The sequence below is a fragment of the Eumetopias jubatus genome, unplaced genomic scaffold (assembly GCF_037043125.1).
Source record: "Eumetopias jubatus isolate StellerSeaLion01/CBP00866 unplaced genomic scaffold, mEumJub1_p1.0 scaffold_1, whole genome shotgun sequence".
NCBI classification, from domain to species: domain Eukaryota; kingdom Metazoa; phylum Chordata; class Mammalia; order Carnivora; family Otariidae; genus Eumetopias; species Eumetopias jubatus.
The window spans coordinates 179,571,013-179,595,698 of NW_028274807.1; the positions used below are offsets into that span (position 1 = coordinate 179,571,013).

The window sequence follows — 24,686 nt, forward strand, 5'->3', positions numbered from 1 at the left end:
CTCTCTGTCACATCCAACTGCGCTTCCATCTGCCCTTCCGTCCCTCAATCCTCCTCCAGCCATCTGCCAGTTTTCCCACCCATCCTTCAGACTGCTGGTATTTCCATGCACCCGTCCTCCGCTCCCACCATGTGCGTCTGAAACTCCATCCACTGGTCCGTCCGTCCATCCCTCCATCTTTCCGGAACACGCCCGTCCATCTCACCGGCCTCCGTCCGGTCTGGCTGCAGAACCAGCCCTCTCTCTGACCGGTCCTCTGTTCCCCGACCCCCAGAGCCTGCTAATCTGTGCCCGGCTGCAGCTCGACCCTCCCCCCGGCCGGCCAGCCGTCGGCCCCCCGCCCGCCGGGTCCGTGCCCCGTGCCAAATGGGCCCCGCCGCCCGCAGCGGGTCGGCCGGCTTCGGTCTGGAGGCCCGGCCGGACCGTGCCCCCGGCGGCCCGCGGCGCGGCTCCCAGGCCGGGCGGGCGGCGGGCCCGGGGCGGGGCGGGGCGCGGGGCGGGGCGGGGCGGCCGCGGCGGGGCGGGCGGGGGCCGGGGTGACTCAGCCGCCGCTCGCCCCGCGGTCCGCGCGTCCGCCGGCCTCGCAGGCGGGGCGGAGAAAATGGCGATGCCCCCGGCCGCCGTGCCCCCCGCCCGGGCCCGGGAGCCGCCGGGGCCCCGCGCCGCCGCCGCCGCCGCCGCCGCCGCCGCCGCCGCGCCGCCGCTCGGCCTGCAGCAGCTGTCGGCGCTGCGGCCCGAGCCGGGAGAGGTCCCGCTGCACTCGCCCTGGACCTTCTGGCTCGACAGGTGAGGGGGCGCGGGCCCCGCCGCGTCCGGCCCCGGCCCCTCCGCCGCCGCCGTGCTCCCGCCGGGCCCGCGCCGCCGCTTTGTCTCGGCGCCGCCCGGGGCCGGGCTCCGGCCCCGCTCCGCGGCCGCCCGCGCGCCCGGGACTCGCGCAGAGCCGGGTCGGGAGCCCGGGGCCGGGCGGGGGCGAGCGAGTGTTTGGCGGCCTCGCCTCCGGCGGGGAGGACACCGGCGCAGCCCCAAAAGTTTCCGCAGCACTTTCTCCCTTTATTTCCCTCAAAGGAAGCGTGCCCGCGAGCGGCCGTCCTGGCCGGGCGCTGGGAGATGGGCCAGCCGGGGGTCGTCGGGTCCTCGCTGTGAAGTGGGGAGAGCGGTGCTGTCCTGGTGGCCTCACGGGGCTCCTGGGGCGCTCAGGACCCGACCTCTGCTGTCTCAGCGCTTGGGAAAGTGGGCCGGCCCCCTGGGAACTGCGCAGGGGTGGCTGGATCACGGACCAGCGGGGGCCTCCACTCCGTGCCCCACCGAAACTGCCACGGACACCTCTTGGCATTCTGCCTCAAACCCTGGGCAGGTATTTTCTTGACCATTCACTGTGCAGCCACATGCCTTCTAGGCGCTGGGAATTCAACAGTGAGCCATACCTCACTTTGTCAATAAAGTGGGGACAATTATAGCGTTCTCAGGGGACAGCTCAGGTGCCATCCCCTCAGAAACTCCTCCCTGACTGCCGTACCTAATTAGCACACCCCCATCTTGCAATCATTCTGTATTCCCCTGCTCTGTCTTGTTTTTCTCTGTAATGCTTAATGCTGCCACATAGTAAGTATTATGTCCGAATCTCTTTATTTTCAGTCTGTCTCAGTCCCTCAATACTTTCCCCTCTGTTGAAAGCCGTTGAGCAAGGACTTAGTTTTTGACACTTGCTATATCCCAGCACCTAGAACTGTACCTGGCACGTAGTAGGAGCACAAGAAAATTTTGACACATGAATAAATGCATGAATGCAAAGCCCTTCTTAGTATCCGTTACCCTGTGGGTGCCCAAAGATGACACCTCAAGTTTGTCCCAAAAGCTTATGGAAACTTTGATGACACTGTAGCTGTGGTTAAATATTTGGAAGAAAGGTATATGACTGCTTTCTATGAAATTTACTTAATAGACCCAAATCTGGTCTTTAAAAGCCTTGCATAAAATTCCTGCAAGATTTTTAAAAAATGATAATCATCCTTTCAGGGAAGATAATTTCATTCCTTTCTTCTTGTTGGAATTAGCACCCTTTGTAAGAATCTATAAGAACTGACACTTGGAGCCACTGTCTTTTCCGGGGACACAAAGAAGTTGGGGGTGGGGTAGATACAATGAGTCTCATTTTCTAAAACATTTTCACTTTCATTATGGGATGCGAAGAAAGCATTTCACTGTCATAATAGGAGTGGGTTTGGCTAACATTAGCTGAATGAAATCATGTGTTTTTGTTTCCAAAGGTGTGCTGTAACTATTGTTGCAACCTGGTATCTGTTTTCGAGGTGTTAAAACTTGGACCTCTGGTCTAATGGTCTAACATGTGGAGATTGTTGCCTGGTGGAAACAGTATCAAGAGAGTTTCTTTTTAAATGGCTCACAAATTAGTCTACTTAAAGGCACATCATTTTAAGAATGGTCCAAGATTTTAATACTACATAACAACAAATAACTTTCTAAGAATATCTGGGGTCTTTCAGGATAAGAATACAGTAACTTCAATGAAGACACAAACTCTAGCTTTCCTAGGATGCATTTGGGTGTTTTTGCTCTCTGAAAGCCAGCAATCCAATGAAATGTTATAGCTGCTGTGTCCAAATTTGTAATAGAAATAATTACATTAATCTAGAAATTATAATTACTTCCAGCATTGCTCATTTGAATTCATTTTGCCTGATCAGTCGTCCCATAGCTTTTATCGAACTGTCTCCACTTCTCTGGGAGTCCATTACCTTTACGTTAGCAGACCCCCTTCCCTTCAGGGTTATGAACACATTGTGTTCTAGAAGTTTTGTTTGTCACTTTTTCCCCCTAAGGAAACAAGATTCTAGAGACAGTAGTAAGGCTCTCAGGAGAGCCCCCCAAGGCAATCTTCATCCCAGCATAGCTGATGTCTGCCACTGAAGGCAACAGTTTTGAGTTCCACAGCATCCAGAGGCCTTCTGATCCCTAAAACTTTCCTTTGGCACCTACCACCTGTCCTGTCTTCCCTTTCAGCCTACTTTGTGACCAGAGACGAGTGATCTAGCCCCACTAAGCCTCAGTTTCATTGTTTGTAAAATGAGGATATTCATAGGCTGTCTCTCATAGGGATTGTTCTGAGGATTAATGGATGAATATAAAACACGAACATGGGTGCCCGGCATAGAATAAGTGCTTAATAAATATTGGTAACTAACATTGTTACCTGAAGCTCCCAAATTACCACCCGCCCCCGCCCCCCCCCCCCCCCCCCCACACACACCAGCAGTCCCTGGAGCAGCTTGTCTGAACTTAGTGTTAGGAAGCCAGCAACCTGAACTTATTTCCCCCACTGGGTGAAATGGAGAGTCCCTTAAGTAGAGTTATTTGCATTTTCAATAGCAAATTCCAGTAAGTCCTTATTTGTGTGTGTGTGTGTGTGTGTGTGTGTGTGCATGCGTGCATGTTTTAATTAGACTGTATGGCTAAGAATGCAAGCATTTGGGGTATGATTTTGATTGGGGATATAGAATTGAGGAGTTTTCCTCCCCTTTTCTGGATATCGAAAACCCAACCCTGTCTTGATCTTGGAGGCTGCTCTTGGTTGCATGTCTCTGAGTGGTGACCCCCTTTCCTCTGAGCTTTATCTACAGCACTCAGTCCTCAGGCCTCTTGCCCCCATCCACACCAGTGATAGCATTCAGTTATACGAGGCATTCAGTGCCCTTGGTATGCTGGTGATTCCCACAGTTTTACACTTGTACATGCAGTTCCTCCTCTCTGTCTCCATATGGATGTCTAATACACATCCAAACTCAACACATGTCAAACCACCTCTTCAGCTTCTCTCCCAAATTTGCCGTCTTCCATCTGTCCCATCTCAGATCAGAGCAGTTCACAGTAACTCCTTCCTTCCGGTTGCTCCGCCCCCAGATCTTGGTGACCTCTGTGACTCTCCTCTTCCTCTCTTTCCCCATTCCCTCTCCCTCCCCTGCATCCACTATGCACAGAGGCTATTGATTCTACCATCCAAGTGTATCCAGAATCCAATACATTCTCACCACCTGCATCCTAAACCCTGAGCCACATGGCTTCTCCCACCTGGACCACAGCAGGAGCATGCTAACTGCTCTCCCTGCTTCTACCCTTGCCCCCTATGGTCCCTTCCCATCACAGCAGCTGAAGTAATACCCAAGTTAAGGCCTGTCACTTCTCTGCTCTCCTTTTCACTCAGAGCAGAAGCCAAAGTACTTACAGTTGCCCGTGAGACTCTGCAGCATTTCCTGTCCCCGCCCAATATGCCTTTCTCCCCACCCCACCCCCGTCCCCAACACCTGTCTCCCTCTCCCTCTCCCTCTCCTTTCTGCCCTTCTAGCTCTTTCTCGGTCATCCCAAGCATGGGCCTTGGCCACCAACAGTCCCTTCTTCCTGGAATGTTCTTCCCTCAGTCATCTGCTAGGACTGTGCTTTCCTCCCCATCTTGTCTCTGCCCAGATGTCATCTTCTCAGCGAGGCCTTCCCTAACCACTGACACAAAGTGGCACGCACATCCTGACACACACTCCCCATGCCCCTGACCCCGCTTTATTTTCTCCATAGGATTCTGCATTTGTCCATCTTTTCTCACTGGAACATCAGCTTCACAGGGTTCTTTCCACATCGTTCTGCCCTCAGCTCCTGTATCAGCCCCTGGCACAAGTCATCCCACACTGAATAGTTCAGGGTTGTGGAATTCTACGCCTAATGACTCCCCTTTCTCCGGTGATGGTTCATATTACTCTGAGTATCATTTGTAAATCTGCGTCCCTAGCCCTGACCGCTCTCCCGAGCCCTGGACACCCTGTCGACCACGTACTGGCTAGCAATGCCACCATCCGACACATCTTTCGGAGTTGGAATTTCCTTTGACTGCTCTTCTCTCTCAAGTCCACTACTTCATCTAGTTCCACACTTCAGATGTTTGATCCCCTTTTGGAAAACTTGCTCCAAGCCTAAGCCATCCCCTCCTCTCCCTGTGCCTGCCTCCCTAGGCCCCAGTGCTCTCCAGCCTCCGGTACATGCTGGCCCTTCCTGTTCCCAAGCTCTGCCCTCCTCCCGGCATCCCCCACTTGGGCTACCAGGCTTAGCCTTCTAACCTTCTCCTGGTCTTGTCATTCCAAAACTCCCGTCCTTTCTCCTCTGCCACAGCAGTGGGTGATGACTCCATCTCTCACCACCTAAGTGTGCTTCTCTTGTGGTTTTGTGTGCTCCTAGCAGGTGGGATTCTGGATCTTCACCCCTTCTTTTACCAGAGCGGCTCCGATTGGTTTTCTTGTGGTGGTTTGTTTGAGAAATGGGCCACTCTAATTTGAAAAGAGCATTCCCCAGTTTAGAAACAAAAACAAAACCTAAAACCCCAGCCTTCAGATTATGTTATAAACTTCTATATTGCTGTTTTGAACATGAAATGCACCTTTTTTTTTTTAAGTCTTATCCCCTATATCTCCCCAACTCCAAAACACCACTCAGTGTGTCCAGTCTCTCTGGTAACAGGGGACTTGTGGCCCTTTTCCTGCATAAGCCATGGACTTGCCAGCCTCTGAGATTTGTCTCCTGATGTCCCTTCGGCTTGGGATGCCCTTCTCCTCTGTCTACCTGAAAAGCTGCCGTGCATCCTTCAAGGCCTTGCAAAGATGCTAACTCTGTAATTGTCCTTAAATAGCCCTTGGCCCAGGCAAGATTGAGCCCACCTCCTTTGCACTCCTGCAGCATTTTTTTTATAGGCCGGTATTTGTAGAACGGATTATTGATTGCTCCTCTTTCCCTCCCTCGTGACCGTGAGACTCGAGACTGCCTCATGCCTGACTCCCTGGAGAGGACATTACAGTGCACATAGTAGGTGCTTAGAGAGTATTTGTGTCCTTGTGTCTTTAGTCACAGAGTTAGCCCAGTCACATATGTCTCCCACCAACCCCCTCCCGCCGCCGCTTCGGGGTTTACCTCTACCCAATCAGTGTTTCTCAAAATGTCATCCCTCGCCACTTACATCTGAATCACCTGGCTGTGCCTCTTCAAATACAAGCTCCCAACCCTGCCCAGGACCTGCTCTCTCAGACCTTTGGGGTGGAATGCACATTTGTAACAAACGTCTTATGCATCACAACTGGAGAATTACTGCTCTGTTTATTGATCAGGTCAATGGAGCATAGTACTTGTCCATCATTGTTCTCAGTGCTAAGAATGCAAGCACAATGACAACATGATCCCGGACCTCCCAGGAGGGATGTCTCTTGTACCACAGCTTCCATAGCATTGGTGGAGTGTTCTGGAAGGTACCAAGTTCCAGAGGGATTCCCCCTTTCACAGTGTGATGCTTTCGCATGCATTGCGATGGTGTGGTCCATAATAACAAATCTGATATGGGCCGGTGGGCCAGGCTTGATAGAGAGGATCCCAAAACCATTCTTGTTCATAGAGTGGCCTGTGGGACCAGGCGAGGGTAAAAGGCAGCGTGGAAGGATGTAGTTGAGAGGGAGACGGGCTGGCATCTGCATCTGTTCCCCTCATTTTTGCCTTTGTGAACCCACAGGCTCTCTTAATGGCCCAGGATTTTACTTTCTGGAAGGGGGAAATGGTCTCCAGGTAGCTGAGGCAGGGAAAGGCTCTGACCCAGGGGCTCACAGCCTCTCTACCTGTGCGTCAGGGGTTGCTTCCTGCAGTTGGACCTGGAGGCCTTAAACATCCTCACTCAAAAGTTACCAGTCCTTTCTTGGTACTAGCTGCTCAAAAAATCGATTTTCCTTCTTTTAATATTACAGATGCCATTTCCTTATTTCCAAACCTAAGACAGCTAGCCAGTCTTTAGTGGTCTGGCATGGTGACAGTCCAAAACCTGGCCTCAGTTGGCTGTCACCTCTCATACTATTATAGTTCTCTTCCACCCAACCCCTGTGTACCGAGGAATTAATTATATGGCAAGAGGAAGAGTCTCGGTTGCTCATGTCAAGGAGCTTAGAGGCTAGGAATGAAAATAGAAGGAAGCCTGGAAAAAATAAGAATAAGCTAAACATGCAAAAATAAAGCATTTAGATTATGAAGCATGTTTCAATAGGTGCATTATTAAATGTTAATGAGAGGCCCTGGACCATTTTTTGTATGTGACTGTCAAACAGGAAGCTGGTATAGCCACAAGCCACAGATCTATCTAAAAGTGATTAAAGTGAAATCACCTTTAATGGAGTGAATGATATATGAGGGATGCTCTTCATCATAGAACTGAGCCTGTGCAGATTTTCCCTCTGACAGCTGAGCCCGATGTGAACAAATTCACCAAGACTGGCTTTTAGGAGACATATCCCTGGCTTTGAAGTTTCCCTCTCTAAGGCTATTCTCTTGGCTCAAATGAAGTGGTCACTCATATGAGTTGGAATATTGTCAGTATTCATTTCTTCCACTAACATCTAGTTTGTGTGTGTGCGCGCACTGGGCATGTGTATACTTGGATATATTGTCCCATACATAAAATTTCACATCTTTTTCCATGGTAGCCTTTAGTATTAACTACTATTTACTTCAGTGTGCTAGGTATTACAGTGGGTGCTTTACATAATTACCGACCAGGTCCTCACAGTATTGAAGGACATATCAGCAACATTTTACAGATGAGAAAATTGAGGCCCAGAGAAGCCATTGTCCAAGGTCACACAGCTAATACAGAATAGAAACAGTATTTGAGCTAAGGACTGTGTGACCCCAAGCACTGGTGTCCCTAACCCTGCCGAACACCACTTCCCTGTGAATGTGAACAGTGAATGAGATACGGTTCTCCCATATTTCATATTCTGAAATAAGGAAGCTAGATGGGACTTCATTGGTTATCTGGGCCTACCACTGAATTTCACAAATGAGGAAACCAAGCTCCTGTTCCATGGGAAAAAATTAAGCCAAGGACTCCCTGCTTCACTATTTGCAAAGAAGAGACCCTTGCCTAATACCCATATTTAAGAGCCTGTGTAGGATTGTTCTTCACATTTAATGATAACCTCATCTTGATAATCTCTCTGGTGATGACAAAAAAATATATATCTGTGAGAAAAGTGATTTTTATGTGTTTTTGATGATGCTGTCTATAGTTCATTAGCTTTTACTTGCCCAGTTGTTAGCATTTCTTACAGTGACTTGATTTAGATGACACAGGCCAGCACATCTCAAACTTCAGTATATATAAAAATCACATAGGATTCAGCAGGTGTCTAATGGGCCTGGAGATGCTATAGCCCTCACACCAGGTGATGCTACCAGTTGACTGACCGCACTTGGGCAAGGATGCAGGCAGGATTTGGGGAAAACCGTTCCAGCTTCTTCTCTTTGTGAGAAGCATTTCCAGGTATCCAGGTCACTGGTTAAGTGGTGCTATGGCCTGCTAAGAGCTAGCTAGGTAACAGTGAAGATATTTCCTTGGGTATTTACCAGGGCTTCTGTCTCCATGAATTATTCATGAGCCTCCCTCACCTATAGCAAACATATCTTTAAGGGTGGGGTTCAGTGGAGAAGGCATATTTGTATTGCAGGGAAATACACTGAGGTTGCAAGCTGCAGGAAAGTTGAGACTGCTTGGTGCAGAGTTGTACGCATGGCACCAAGCAGAGGATGGGTCATGGAATAAGTGATCAGTTTAGGCTGGTGACTAAGAGCAAGGCTGCCAGCCACCCATGGTTCAAGTCCCAGGTCTGCCCCTAGCCAACTCTGTGTCTTTGACAGGTTACCACTCTCGGACTTCATTTGCTTATCTGCAGAATGGAAATGCAACCATTATTTACCTCATGATTGAGGAGGAAATGAGATCGTGCATGCATGTAACACATGATACATAGTTTGTTTTTGGTTTTTTTTTCAGTTATCGGGGGCTCAGTAAGTATTTCTGGAATAAGAGAGAGGATAAAATGCTTTGAAGCATTGCAGACTTAAACTGAGCTAAAAGAGTTCTGTCTTGTGAAATTCTTAGGAACCTGCTTTAATGAATAGATAAAGATGATTTGTAAGTAACTTTTTGCATATAAATGGTGCTTAGGTGCCTAGAAACCATTTAAGCAGAACAGTTGGTCCAAACTTATGGGACTTTCTGCTTTCTCCTAACTCCCCAAATGAAAAGAAATTTTAACCAGTTTTACATAATGGGTCTTAAGATGCATTTCCTGTTATTCTGTTATGCAGTTGAAGATGCGCAGGAGTAATATAAAGCTGGATTGGGGAGTTAGGATCTTAAGTAACATTAAGAGTTCCCCTCTCTTCTTTACACTAATCTACTTGGCAGACCTCGAAGGATCCCATCCCACTTCTGAAGCCTTAACCATTGTAACTTCTGGATTAGCCAAGTCCAAGTGGAAACAGCCCTCAGGGTAGCTTATGGCCTTCAGCACTGAGACACTGGCACCTGCTGGGCTTTCTTTTCTGAGGAGGGAACCTAGGAGTTTCTCAGCTCTGTGTGTAACTCTCACAGATTTCTTGGGATTCTTACTGGCTGCCCCAAGATTAGAAAATGTGCTCAGTGTCTCTTAGTTCTAATTGTGCTCTTATCTGTTCCTGTTTTTTCTGCTTCCAGTGCTGCTGCTGCTGCTGATGATGATATTAGCAACCATTGCTTATTAGATGCCAGGTATTGGGTAAATGCTGTGTAGAGCATTCACGCATGTCATCTAAGTAGCAAAATAATGGGTGGCATAGAGACCATGTTCTCAGAAAGGGGAAGTGGGGGTCAGGGAAGGTCAGGCTTGCCACACAGCTGGGAGGTGGCAGAGCTGGGACTTGAACTCAAATCCGTTGATTCCAAGGACCATCCTCTTAACCCCTCTGCTTTCCTGCCTTCCTGCTATAGCCCATTTGTGGCTTTTGTTTGGTAAAGTATCTTCTGCCCACGTCTAGCCCCAGAAGGTGATGGTCTGTATGTGTGTTCTTAAGTGAATTGTGTTCCTTGTATAACATTTTGGGATATCGTTATTGCCAGGGAGTCTGGTAGCCTCCAACTCAGCCCTGCATCTCTGTGTCTGCCCGCTTCCAAGAGTGTGGCCAGATGGATGGTGGTGGAATAATGACAGGCCGGAATGGGTCCAAGGAGGGAGTAGATAACCTAAAAAGGGATGAGAAAGGGATTTGCCCTAAGACACCATGTGTGACCCTCCCATGATGACAGTGATTGCTTGGTTTTTACTGGGAGCCATCCTTGTCTAAGAGGAAGATCATGGGCATCAGAGCTTGACCAACCAGGGAAAGAACACAGATTTGCTACTGAAAAAGCCTCCCTGAGCCTCAGTTTCCTAATTAGTAAAGTGAGGATGATGATAGCAACTTGATGGGACTGCTGTAACAGCATAAGCAAAACCCTCAATAAAAGGAGGCCATTATTACATTAATATCATTAAATCAGAGGAAAGACTTCTGGCAAACACTTCAAACTCCTTAACCTGATCCATTCAGGGAGCATTTATTGTCCCACTGATGTGTCCTCAGCTGTAGCTGCATACCGGGAGAAGGCAGCCTAGAATTCAGAGAATGTGCAAACGGGTTCTGATTCCTTGGTTCTGTGATTTCCCACAACTCTGGCTGTGTGTCCTTCTAGGAAGGGTCATCATCGATATGTACACCCCTCCCACTGCTTTCTCCCCCACCTTCTCCCTCCCAGGCAAAGAAGAGAGGATCTGATCAGAGTTGCTTTGTCTTCAGGAGCCTGGGGAATTCAGAAAGCAGGGGTACTAGAACTCCCTGAGGATAAGGACTTAGTCTAGAATGACCCCTGATGTATCCCCATCAGCTAAAAGAGGTGTGCACTGAATCTTTGTTGATTAAATAAATCACAAATCCTCTGAGACTCTTTGTTACGTGTCTGTGTCAGGGTTTCTCGGCATTGACTCCGGTGACATTTTGGACTAGGTAATTCCTTGTGCCCTCTAGGATATCCTGTGCCCTCTTCCTGCTAGGTGCCAGTGGCATCCCCCTCAGGTGTGACAACTGGAAATGTCTCCAGGTATTGCCATATGTCCCCCTGGGGGGCAAGATCACTCACAGATGAGTACCTTTGGTCTGCAGAGTGATCTGGGTTTGGTTGGGGTTCTGTTGGGAGGTTTAGGTTTGTAACATGAACGGAGTAAAAGGACTTTTAAAAGATCAGAGAATATACTATACATGTAAGATGAGTAAAAATGTTTCTTTCCTTGAAGTGCATGGCAAACATTTATCTTCCCGTTGGTACAGCTCTGTCTTAGAGTGATAGGGAGGAGGGGGTGTGGGGCGGTTCGCGGGATGCGGGTACTGCACGGTGAGCAGCCCACTTTGCTACATTGCTACTTTAAGAAACAGTAACAGTAGACACTGCAGCTTCTGGTTCAACTTTGAACCAGCAAGTCCAGTACAGACTGACCTGTTTACAAGACAGATGATTTTAAAATCTCAGCCTGTTTACCCTGTTAAAATTGATTCTGTGGCTAAGGCCGGTTTTGCTTGTTAAAGATGTCCCAGGGCAGGCAGGAGGTTTGGGCACAGTGGGATTTTTCAGGGACTGTTGGGATCAGACTTGGCTCGCAGAAGAATGCTCTCCCTTGAGCTGGCCAAGCCAACCACTTAACTGCAATCAGAAGTTCCAGCACCATTGTTGCATTACTTTGAAACCTGGGTATCCATAAAACTGTCCAGCAGCTAGAGGAAACCCTTAAGATCCCAGAATCCAACCTTCCCCATTAAGAACTCAGGAAACCGGAGCCCATAGGAGCTGACATATTTCCTTCAAACGCCCATACATCCGTGTTGTGAAACATTAATCAGAATAGAACTATCATGGAGGGTGATCCTGTTGGTTTTAATGAGAAACGGAAACTAGATTTCTCTTAAAAAAAAAAAAAACTTGAACAATGAAACTGAGGGGCCCTAAATGATTTTGTGTGATTGTCTCCTACAATAGAATAGAAATAAAAGCCTGGAATGTAGAGACAGAGGCATTTAAAAAGAGGCATAGAAAGCAAATGTTCATCAGAAACTTTTTCCAGGTTAAATGGTATTATCCTCGCATTGTATTAAGTTGACATGAATGGCGAACATTCAAATACTCGTTCGACACAGTTACACATTGAAGTGTGACTTTAAGAAATAGTAAAACTTTGAAATACACAGTTTTAAAAATGAAAGAAAGGCAAAGTACATTTCCTTCCTTTGGACCCTAACAAGCCCCCATCCTGTTCATAAAGGAGTTGTGTATATATGCTCTCCTATGTGCTTTGGGTGATCCAGGGATATCTTGTGGGGCATATTTGGTGGAGAGGTTAAGCTAAACTTTTCAAAGGAAAATCAGCAATGGAATATGTGCCAGTAGATTTTCATATAAAAAGCAAAAGATTTTTCGTGTGAAAATCTATCCAGAAAAAAAGTCCAAGGTCTGTTTTAGTGGGTTTTTTTTTTCAATCTTTTTATAATTGAAGCCAAAAATGGTATAAAAACCTGCATTAAAGAGTAAGTTAATATTTATTCATGTCAAGGCAGTCTCAGTGGACTGATGGATTCACCTGGGGCCCAGGCCCCGTGGTAGCTCGCTGCTGTTCACCATTCTCTTCAACATAGTGACTTTAGGCTTCAGGTCTGGCAAGAAAATGCAATCATGCTGGTTATTGCGGATTGGCTTTTTTTTTTTTAATGCCCAGCATATTTATAAATAACTAGAAAAGAGTTGTAAGCCCAATGCATTAAGGTAGATTTATTTGTCGGACGTCACCAACTTAACAGCGTCCTTTGTTTGCCCTCAAACTAGTCCATAATTATGCTTCTTTAGTGACCTTCACGCAAGGGAACTGTATTCAGAAGTGCATTTTTCTATTCCAGTTATATACCAGGGAACATTTATTGGTCCATACTTCTAGGAGTTTAGTCTGTAGAGCCCTGTCACTCATGTGTCATGCCCCCCCCCCCCACACACACCTGGGCATGACCCTTTTCTTTGCTGTCCTCTCTGCCTCTGAACTCTGTGGGTTTTCTGCATATCTCTGGTGTGCAGTGGTTTTATGATTCTCCAGAAAGTGCAATGTCTTGAGGTTCTGTGGGATCTGTGTCTCTGAGGGTCAGTGGCTGCTAGAGATCCTTTTTTTTAATAGATTCCGGATTCTAGTGGGTTGACTGTGAGCCAGCATATTCTCTCAGCAAGCCTCATTTCCCACCTCACAACCAGACACAGGGCTTTCAAGCATTATTTGAGTGGTGAATTTTCATCTCTGGCCTGACATTCCTGGATCCCGACAGTCTTGAGCAAAAACTTCTAGTTCAGTGTAGGGAAAAGGAAAAAGGTGGCAGGAATTGAGAATCTTCACTTCTACAGATTGATGAAGCCTTGTCATGTTGCCCCCAATCCCAGGAAATGGTGGGGGGTAAAGCCTGTCCCTCGAGCCCGATGTTTCTGGTGAATAAACCTGTAGTATGTTGCCATCTAGTGGACCGTATGGCAAACTAAAGATTAATGTATTCTGACCGCAGAGCTCCCCAGAACTAATATCAGCCCGAGAAAATAACTGACAGAATTTTTCTAAAAGCACGTGTTGGGGAAATATATGCAAATTTCAGGTGCAACTAAAGTTGACTTTTAGTAATCATGTTTTCTTAAAGTTGGCAAAAGGTTACTCTGTTTCTTAAGAGGTCTTGAATATTTACCATCAAGGAACTAACAAGTTTTTCCAAACATGTCACCGGGCCAGGGCCTGTGATTTCACTGTCACCTGTACTCTGGGCACAGTTTCGTATCCAAAGTCCTAGCAAAAGGCTTTGTTATTACAAGGTTATTTTAGTATTTTTTAATAAAATGTGATTTTTTTTAAAGTTTAGTATTTTTTAAAATGTGATTTTTAAAAGTTTCCAGTATCTTTCTTACATACATTTCCTTTTTTTAAATTAAATTTCCACAGAAAAAAATATGCTTGCTTTTAGGAGAAGCAGACACATGACTTCACAGAGTAGGAATTTCACATTTTAAATTCTAAATCACATCCCAGAACTGTCTGCTGCTGTGGTTTCAGACATAATTTGTGTGAAAACCTGTGTACTCATTTCATGAACATTGACGACTTGTTTCACTTGTGTCTTTGCTCTTTTGTTTGTTTGCTTAGATCCCTTCCTGGTGCCACAGCCGCTGAGTGTGCATCCAACCTGAAGAAAATCTACACAGTACAAACAGTGCAGGTAAGACCCAGAAAGGGACACACCAGGTGACCACGGTGTATGTGGGACATTTACTCCTCCAGCCGGAAAACGGCTGCTTCACCGGCAGTCCCCACCCAGGCTCCTGTCCCCGGGCCAGCTCTCAGGTCTTCTGGTGGCGCTGCGCTTAACTAGGTATAACCCAGATGCTGGCTGTGCACACCTCCAAGTGGCCTTCTCTTCTGTTGGGGACCGGCTAAAACTTATTTACTACCTCAACATTTCACAGGCCCTCGGGAGCAGCAGACTGTGGTGTGTCCCCACGTGGGCCTGTGTCCCCATTCAAATTCCAGCTCGGCCACTCCCCGTCTGAGCTCTGACCTCTGTTTCCCTTCTCTGAGAGGCAGTAGTGGTCCCCCTGCAGGCTTACCTAAGGTTACAGGCCACATAGGAAAAGCAGGTGGGGGTTGAGCATGAAAGTGGAAGGTGTCAAGCCTGTTTCCTACTTCACGTTCAGCTTCCATCGTCCTCAATTAGGCACGCTATCAATGCCTTTAATTTCTGGAGTGGTTGGGAAGAGTGAGTAAGATAATGTGCATACTATGCTTAGCAGGATGCCTGATATATTGTAGGTTCTCCACACACGTAAGCTCTTAGTTCTATTCGTTCTTTCTCTAGCCAACCCTTATGAAGAAAATTTCTGAAAAACCTGATTTATTTAGTTGATCACATTTCCATGTTCTTTAAAAGCAAAGTCTTTCAAGTGTATCCCCTTTTTTGAGGTTAATGCACTGTTATAGACAGAATAAGGATTTAAGGCTGCTGTCTACTTGCAATGACTATATGTTTAGAATGTTCTAGAAGGGCCAGATGTTGTGCCTCTAAATCTTTTAATGTCTTAGCAATTTCACTGGCTGGGCACCTAGACTATGTCCCTTAGGCAGTTTCTCACATTTAGAACTAGCACAAAGATCCATTTTTCAGAACTTCTCCCACTGTCTGGTTCAGAAAATTTGGTATTCTCTGTTTTGCAGTCCCAGGAGTCTGGTGGTAAGGTGTCATGCATGGCCACTGAGCCAGGTGTAAAGACACAGTCCAGACCATTGTCCATTTCCGATCTAGTTGGGAAAATGGCATAAGCACATGGAAAGCAAAAGAACAGTGCTGCTGTAAATAATCCTGTGGAGCCAAGTACAAGCAGTGTCACAAGGCAGCATGTGGGCCACTGTCCAGGGGGATGACTGCTCTCCAGTTCCAGGAAAGGCCTCCTCTGGCTTCTTCCCTGAGGTGACGTTGTAGACTTTTTTACCTCTTCCCCAGCAGTCATCATTGTACGAACCTCAGAGCACTTGATTTTGAAGGCTGTCCCCACCTGGAAGTTCTTAGATCCCTTTGACTTTTGGAGGGACTCAGTAGACTTTTTCCACTCCATTATGACATCAGGTCCTCAGAGCTCTGCCTGGGATTCCAGAACAGACATTGGTAAAGTCAGATCAAGGGGTCCGTTTGTTTCCCTGACCCTGTGTGACCACAGAGCATTAGCATCCAAGCAGCAAGTTAAACAGGGGCTTCAGAGACCGATTTTTAAAGTACCCCGGTTGGCACATACTAGGAAATACTTTCTTGAAAACTATACTGGCAGATAATTGATTTTCAGTAAATGTAGATTTCCTAAATGTGCAGTTTGATAAGTTTTGACAAAGGTATGCAAACATGTAACCATAACCCAGATCAAGATAAAAAGATTTGCATCGTCAGAAAGTTAGTTCCTCTGTGCCCTTCCATTCATCCTTCTCTTCCAGAAGCAACCACTATTCACATTTCTATCACTATATATCTTTTTGCTTTTTATTGAACATCCTATAAATGGAATCACACAGTACCATACTCTACTGTGTCTATTATTCCTTTCCCTCAATAAGTACTGAAGGATTAGGGTGCCTGGGTGGCTCAGTCGTTTAAGCGGCTAACTCTTGATTTTGGCTCAGGTTATGATCTCGGGTTCCTGGGATTGAGCCCCCTGTCAGGCTTTCCACTGAGCAGGGAGTCTGCTTGAGGCTTCTCTCTCTCCCTCTCCCTCTGCCCCTCCCCACCACAAGTTCACTCTCTCTCTCTCTCTCTAAAATAAATAAATAAAACATTTTAAATAAATACATACATACATACATACTGAAGAATTGAAGGAATGAATGAAAAGTTAACAAATGAACCACTTTCCTAAACCACAACAGAACTACTTGCAAAAGGATCCTTTAGGATGTAGTCCCCATTCTCAATGGGGGCAAAAACTGATCCTTGGTGGGGTGGAAAATCCTACCGTTTTTATACATAAAGCACAGATATGTATCCAGTACATAAACAAACAAACCGCTTTGCGGTGGTATTAACATTTCACAATGGAGTAATTAGAAAAAAGGGCTCTTTGGGGTGGGCTGGAGGGGATGTGATAATGAAACACTGCTCTAAGTGATCAGGAAGTTCTTTCATATCTCTGATGTGCCTCTGTCTGCCTCGGTTTCCTTATGTGTCAGACTGAGGGTATAACGCTGCCTACTCCCTAAGGTTGAGCGAGGGTTAAATGAGATTGCCTCTGGTTCTTAGTCGTGCTTGGCACTTCGTGCTCAGACGTTGGCAGCTTTTACTAGAGTGGTGTTGGATGCTACCCCTTGGCGTCATCTGTTGACGGGTGAGGAAGTGGGTGAGGGTGTAGCGTCATCACAGTGCCTGGGTTTCTATCCCGTATCTGCCACTTACTAGCTCGGGCAAGTTGCTTAACTTCTCTGTATCTGCTTACTCATCTCCAAGACAGGAACAATCTCGATACCCCTGAGAATGAAATGGCACAAGCAGATAAAAAGCACACAGTGGGGTCCGGTAATAACAGGCTCATCCGCCGTTACTCACCGACTTCTTCTGGAGCATCTTTTTGTGTTGTCCTCCTGTGCACCATACTTCTCGATGATTTATTTCAAGCCGTTCTGCCCCTGCTGCCATCCCTACTCATGAAAACACGTTTAACTTATCAATAACTTCGGGGATTCCAGCCTGTGCATGCCCTGAACATTCGTGAATAGTCCTGAGTATTGAACAACTGGCTTTGGTGCCAGTTTTTAAGTCTTTCGAGGACATGCTTTGGTTCCCCTTTGTTTTTATTCTGTTGATTATGTATTGATTCTTGGACCCTCGCTCTTTCAGCTCTAAAAAACTGCACCCCTAGTGTCTGTGATTTTTCCCCCCGTCTCTGTGGGTGAAATATGAGAATCCTGTGTTATTAATGACTGCTTTATAGAGAAGGATATAATGTGTCTTTTTGTACTTTGAGGCCCTTCAGCAAATCAAAGATGTTGATGGGGGCGGGGGAGGAATTGTTATTCCCATTTATTAGCTGCAGAGACTGAGGCTGAGAGGTAAGTGCTCTAAAACATCCAGTGGAAACAGCCAATCTTGCCATGCCTCAGGGACTAGAACTCCCACCCCTTCTAGTTCAATTCTTTTCCTTTCACTCTGCCCTGACTTAGGGGGGAGGGGGAAGGAGGCGCGTGCTTCCACAAGGCCCACTGACCCCTGCTGAGGACACTCTCTGTAGCCAACAGTAATTCTCTTTGCTTGGAGTTAAATTTATTTCTTACTTCCCTGCCTTTCTTGGAAAATTCCATTTTTTCATCTAGTTGTGTTTTCCAGATGCTTATTGATTCCTTTTACTCTTTTGTAAACATTTCCAAATTTTCCACATTTCTCCTGTGTTTTTATGTCCTAAATGGATGGAGTACAGAATAGAACACAGCTTCTGAGCAAGGCTGATTCTACTTGTGGGAGAATGAAGATCTACCTGCCAAATATGATTTGCAAAGGAGGGGCTCCCTCGTCCCCACTCTCTTTCAGCATTGCTACCGCAAAACCCAGCAATTCCACCCCTGAAAACTCATTCTTCTGCCACATTCTACCCCACCTAGGTCATCTGTGTTATCCCCTTCAAGATTTTGCCACACCATGTCCCACTTGGGCTGTGTTTTACCCAGTATTTCCCATAAATTGGCTGACTTTTTTACCTAAATTTACATAATACAGAAACTTCGTGTTTCTTCTGTAAATGGATATCCAGCATCATTTACCATAAAGGGAAAGTCTTCATCAAAAATACATACAATCTGTTAAAATTATGAGATGTTCCTTCTGTACCTGTGTCCTGCCAGTGATATCAAGACATTATCCCTGGGCGCCTGGGTGGCTCAGTCAGTTAAGCGTCTGCCTTCAGCTCAGGTCATGATCCCAGGATCCTGAGATGGAACCCCCATGTTGGGATCCCTGCTCAGTGGGGTGTCTGCTTCTCCCTCTGCCCCTCCCCCTGCTCATGCTCGCTTTCTCTCTCTCTCTCTGTCTCGCAAAAAAAAAAAAGACATCATCCCTCATCAGAAGGTGTGAAGTTGTTGTGCTGTTATAGATCATTAAGTTAGGATAACAGATTGCCTTCCAAATCATTGGGGAATGAGGGCTGTCCCTTTCAGAAAGAGAGGTTTATAGGTCAGTACTGGTAATGAAGAATGATGTGAAGATTGATTCAGATTTTGAACACAGATGGGCAGCTCACAGTGGGTGGCATCCTGCAATAGAACGACCTGGAATGAACCATTTGGGTGAAGGGAGGGGACCGAGGTAAGAGAGAGAGACTCACCGTATTGAAGAGACAGAAGGCCCTGCAGCCAGGTCTACCTCATAGGTCTGTCGAACACAGACTTAATTTCGAGTAAGACAGGATTCTTTATCATTTAATTTATTCATGATGTGTATAACGAGATCGACATTTATAGTCACAGCCCATTTGTGCGGAAATAGAACTGCAGTCCGGTTACCCATGATCCTCTCTCTCTGCTGGCTTGCTGGCACTGGGGGCCACTGTGTGGGTGGGGGCTGAAGGGGGAAATGAAATCTTGCACAGTAAAAGTAATTTAGTCACTTCAAATGTAAAACTTGGTCTCCGAAGGGGATCAGACTATGCCACCCCCAAAACTGCCACTTTAGCGTAAGAATTCTGTCAAGCTAAAGGCAGTTGAAAAACAGCAGACAGAGGAGGAGCCTTCTGCTCTCCTGTCTGCCTAACATCAGGCATAAATTTCCCTTTTAAGGGTGGCGTAAACTTCTGTTTGTAAAGGTAGCCCCCTTTCTTGTCACTTGGGTCTGAGAGCAGACCTTACTCCACAACCGTTTCTACCGTGTATGTCCTAGTCACCTCCCCCAACGGACCGCCTGTAAGGGGCCCTAGACCCCTTTTCCCTTATCCATTCACTTTTCACAGTTTATCACCCTTTGTGATGATGGTATATGAGCTTCTGAGTCCAACCACTTTCTTGGGCTTTCACTTCCATTTTCTGAAGCCCCTGTGCACTTAAAAGTAGTAACATTAATAAAGAAATATATACCAGTGGGCCTTATGCAGGAAGCAGGGTGCACACAGCTCTGATGTGTTTCCCCAGGCTTTTCTGTGGGCTCTTTCCTCTCAAAGTTTGAATCCCACTTAGCGCCCCAATTCAGACTTTGTGATTTATTCAGTGACTTCCTATGTGGTGAGAGATTGCCCTAACACCCTATCCTTTATTTTATCTACATGATGATGAGTCTTCCAAACTTTGGTTCTCTCTTTAAGTCAGGCCTTTTTGGAATTCAAAACAAAACCCACCTCTCAAGTACCCAGTTCTTGTAGATCAGAAGCACTTTGCTTTCAGCCTACTGTGTCTGCTGTCACTTAAAAACATCCTTTAAGTTCTGCCCTTGTTGCCTTGTTTGTTCTGGGTTCTTTCTTTCCTCCCCACAAATATCATTGACTCAGTTGGTGGGAAACAAGCTCCAGACAACTAGAAATTCATTCCTATTGAATGGAAATATTTGCTTATTATTTAAAAAATACTCTCCTGGTTCATATGCTGTGACCCTCAGAAGAAAGTCTGGATTTTGGTGGGTTTTTTTTTTTTTTTTTTTGGTGGGGGAGGGTGTTTACTGGGTGTTTTTGTTTTATTTTACACCTGCTCGTCTGTCACAACACGGCATTTTTTCCTTCACTAGTATTTTCAAGTATGTTCTCTTTCTCATTTCTTCAGAACATTCCAGTAGAAAAATGAGGGGGAAATTTGTCAGTTTTTCTGGTAATGAATGATTATCTATTTGGCAGAAGACTATCAGTTGGGGCATAATTGCTCCCATAAGAACTAGTAGACTAGGGATTTATCAAGTGGTCACACTGTCTGTCTAGTGAGTCTAACCACACCTTGCTTCCTTAGTTGAGGCCTATCACAAACTCTCCCTTCACCTTTAATCATTGAGTTATCTAGTGCAATAACTATCTACTTGATATGTAGAGGAGGAAATTGGGTTGCAAGGGCCCCATGAGCTGTGAAGGTGATCCTGAGAACCTTGGTCCTAAATCCAGGTAGACTTGGATTTACAACTCCACTGGACAGCCATCCGCCCTGTCTCCATTCTTCAGGGAGGGTGCCAGAATGATGCTTGAGAACTTACCCACCAAGGTGTGGACTCTGGGCAAGGCTGGCCCTCATACATTCAGCTCTGTTCCCCCAAGAGCTCATCACAGTGCATGCCCATAACTGGTGCCTGCAAATATTGCCCACATGAATGATGCCCGACTTTTATACCTTTCCTCGTCCAAGGGGGATCGTTCAGGCTTTTGAAAAAAGCACTTAGCTATGATTTATCAACGTTGTGCTTACTTTTACTCCAACCTACTGTTTGCAGGCCACTTTGAATTAAGTATAAGAATTGTAAGAATTAATTATAAAAGCCATTAGGCTTTTGAAATCTATTTGCAAGTTCCTATCTATAGTAAAATTTAGGTATTTCAACAAAAATAAAAATGTGGTCCAGAGAATATGATCCAGTGAAATAGCCCTTTTACTTTTGCAGAGTAGGAGGAGGGTCTCAGGAGCTGTGTGATGCTGGATTCCTTCCTCAGGCTGTTTCACCATCATGTATATAGTCATCCCCCTTATCCAACAGGGGTGTATTCCAAGACCTCCCCGTGGATGCCTGAAACACTGCATTGTACTGAAGTCCATACGTAGTAGGTTTTTTTCCTGTACATACATACCTATGATAAAGTCTAATTTATAAATTAGGCACAGTAAGAGATTAACAACAATAACTAATAATCAAATACAACAATTATAACTACATACTCTAATAAAAGTTATGTGAATGTGGTCTCTCTGTCTCAGAATACCTTATTGTACTGTACTTACCCTTCTTATGATAGGAGATAATAAAATGCCTACATGGTAAGGTGAATGACATAGGCATGTGACAGAGCATCAAGCTACTATATAGACCTTTTTTTTTAAGATTTTATTTATTTATGTGGGAGAGAGAGAGAGAGTGAGCACAAGAGGAGGGAGGGTCAGAGGGAGAAACAGACTCCCCGCTGAGCAGGGAGCCCGATGCTGGCCTCTATCCCAGGACCGTGGGAGCATGACCTGAGCCAAAGGCAGACAGTCGCTTCACCGACTGAGCCCCCAGGCGCCCTCTATAGACCTTCTGATGTTCTGTCAGAAGGAGGATTCTCTGCTTCTGGACTGCAGCTTACCGTGGGTAACTAATTGGGCAAATATCCCCCATATCGGATGAGGTTTGCCACAAGGAGACAGACTGCTTTAGGGCCGCGTGCTTTTTGAATGAGGCTCTTCTCAGTGGTGTTGCCAGATATTTTGCTTCTGTTTTGTGTCCATGCACAGACGTGTAAAGATGTGCCTTCATAAGTACCTGAAGTCAGAATTCAGTCTATTGCTGCGTCTTCTTGGGCTGTAATCTCCTCCTGTCAGATTTGCCAAGACTAAAAAAATCAGTTGTCTGTTTATTTTCAAGAGAAGCCATTAAAGCTACAGACCTTAGCACGATCCTTAGAGTGTTTTCTTTTTGGACGAGAAGGAGCATTGTGGTGTTCTTTTCAAGGTGCTTCAGACCCTTGGTGAAATGCCAGGATCTGAGAACTTTGGCGGGGGCTGGAGGGAGGGTAGGCAGTTGCTCTGGTTTGGGTGCCCCATTAGGAGGCTTGACGTTTAACAGCACCAAAGTCCTTTTAGTTAAAGCAGGGATTTTTATGCTAGCATACTTATATCCATAAATTCTACACAGATCACTGCCACCTTATCACGGAAGTCCCAGACTAGAGCTAACCACCATACTAAGCGTGGCAAAGAGCATCTCCTGGCAGGAAGACCTCTTCGGCAGGCATCCCTCATTCTGCGACTCCTTGACCTGGTCATGGCTTCCAAATTGGAGAAAGATGTGCCTAAAACATACAGTAATATTTTCAAAGGGAATAGCGTGGTGGTTAAGAGCACACATTTTGGAATCCAACTGTTAGGCTTCAAATCCCACGTCTGTCTGTTCTTACACCACAGACCAGTATTGGAGTCATGTTATCGTTTGCACGAATAGCAAACCATTTATCGGGTAAATACCTCCCTAAGGACAGATACACCTCTTTGAGGACCTGCTGTTACTACTAACCTATTTTCGGCTATTCCGTATGTGGTACCACTTTAATGTAAGGGATCAAGGTATTCTTGATCAGTCTACTGCCAGGTGGTTTTCTGACTTCAGTTTTATCTTACATTTCATTGTTGCTTTCCTTGCAATTAACTGGGCTTTAATTTTTACACCAGACAGGCTTGAACAACTCCTAAGGATTATCATTCAGTGTACATAAAATTTCATTCCACTGATGTTACTCCATGGCAGAGGCCCTAGGATTTATTTTTCTAGTTGTTCTGTTGCTTGTACTGTTTTCCTCAGATCTACTAGGAGACCCAGACAGCCACCCTTTACTTACCCTACCACACAGAGTGATAGTTTTTGTTTGTGTAGTAATTCTGTGCATGGAGTTCATAATGTAGTGGTACGATGGCCCATTCCAAACAATATGGGTAGGGCTTTCTTATTTGTAAACCCAATTCTTGTCCTAATTCTAGTGGTCATACCAAACACTGACTCTTAGACAGATTAGTCTCTGGGCCTGCATTTCCTTATGTATAAAATAAGAATAAGAACTGTGCCCCCTAATGAGGTTGTCGGTAGGATAGATGACATGCATATGTAAAAGTTCATAGACTGAAGCCACTATTATTAATGACTCTTACTACTGTTACTCTTATTCTCTTATTTTTATATAATCTGTTTTTGTCCACCAGCCACCTTTCATCTGAGTTAGTTCCCATTGCTATAAGAGAATACTGTAGACTGGAGGGCTTAAACAATAGATACTGGTTTCTCACAGTTCTGGAGGCTGGAAGTCCAAGATCAAGGTGCTTGCATGGTTGGGTTCTGGTACAGGTCATCTTCCTGGTTTATAGACAGACAGCCATGTCTGAGGGTTATCTGAGAGAGAGAGAGAGAGGGAGGGCTTGTTGTCTTTCTCTTCTTGTAGGGACACTAATCTCATCATGGCGGCTCTATCCTTCTGACCTGATTACCTCCCAAAGACCACACCTCCTAGTACCATCCCATTGGAGGTTAGGGTTTCAGTATATGAATTTGGGGAGGACACAAACATGCAGTCCTACATTTTGGGTAACTTGTTGCTTCAGTAACTTGAGCTGTTCCCTGTTCCTTCTAGAGGGGAGAAGAAAGCAGAGAGTGCATAAGGTGATCTCTCTTTGCCTCCTCTGTAAGCCATCCCCTAATCCAAAGTGGAAGTCTCCTTCTGGGCTTAGAAAGAAGGCAGTCTGTGTTATAAGGAAATATGGTTCACTACGTATATTCAGCACTCAGGTCTTTATTAGATGCCATCCACTGCCGGAAAAGTCAGTAGCAAAGTCCTTGACCAATTTTACATGGAGAAACGTTGCATAGGGAGGTTTGCTTGATAACCATAGCTTCCTGTGAAGCAAAGAACTTGGCCCAGCATCAGCAAGGAACATTCTTTAATGCTATATTACATTTTCTAGCAGAAAACTAGAAAGATGACTGAAAAGAAAATCTATTTCGAATGGATAGGACTTAATGAGAACTGATTTTTTTTTCTTTAATGCATTAATTTTATAATCTAGTGGCATAGTAAATCAATACTGGGTATATTAAACAAAGTGTTTTTCTTTTGAAGATATTCTGGAGTGTGTACAATAATATCCCTCCTGTGACTAGCCTGCCTTTGAGATGTAGTTATCATTTAATGAGAGGAGAGAGGCGACCACTTTGGTAAGTGTCAACTTGTAATTTGAGGTTAAGGTGGGAGGAAAATGGTTGTGAACCTCATAAAATATTTACTTCATGCCAAATTGGAATGCCAAAGTCATTTTCTCCTGGTAATGATGGAAAGTAATTTTAGCTCTTACTAAATTATGAAGGAAGCTGCTGCCTACTTTCCCCTTCACCCTGGGCTCCACGATGATGAGTAGGTTTCTCAGTGTTCCGCACTGAACACCCCATTGTGGTCTCACCAAAAATAGGTCATTGTTCGTATGCCAAAGTTATGATGCAGTTCTTTGTATGGGGTGTTGCTGTATTTTGGTTTGTTCTTTCATTTGCATGATAATGACCTAGACAGTGGGGTGTAA

At 45.7% G+C, this 24,686-nt stretch overlaps 1 protein-coding gene across 3 annotated transcripts in view; it reads left to right on the forward strand.

Annotated features, from left to right (window-relative positions):
* Positions 1–568: 568 nt before the first annotated feature.
* The window catches only part of EIF4E3 (eukaryotic translation initiation factor 4E family member 3), a 38,464-nt gene continuing 14,346 nt past the window's right edge, over positions 569–24,686 (forward strand). The window contains exons 1-3 of one of the 3 annotated variants that reach the window (XM_088027588.1): positions 569–786; positions 14,097–14,169; positions 24,233–24,327. In XM_088027588.1, coding sequence (XP_087883714.1) covers positions 602–786; positions 14,097–14,169; positions 24,233–24,327 — 353 coding nt within the window. In that variant the 5' untranslated portion in view covers positions 569–601. Of the gene's footprint in view, positions 787–1,289; positions 1,355–14,096; positions 14,170–24,232; positions 24,328–24,686 lie in introns of those variants that run through there. The other 2 variants (XM_088027577.1, XM_028101680.2) reach the window with 2 other exon arrangements.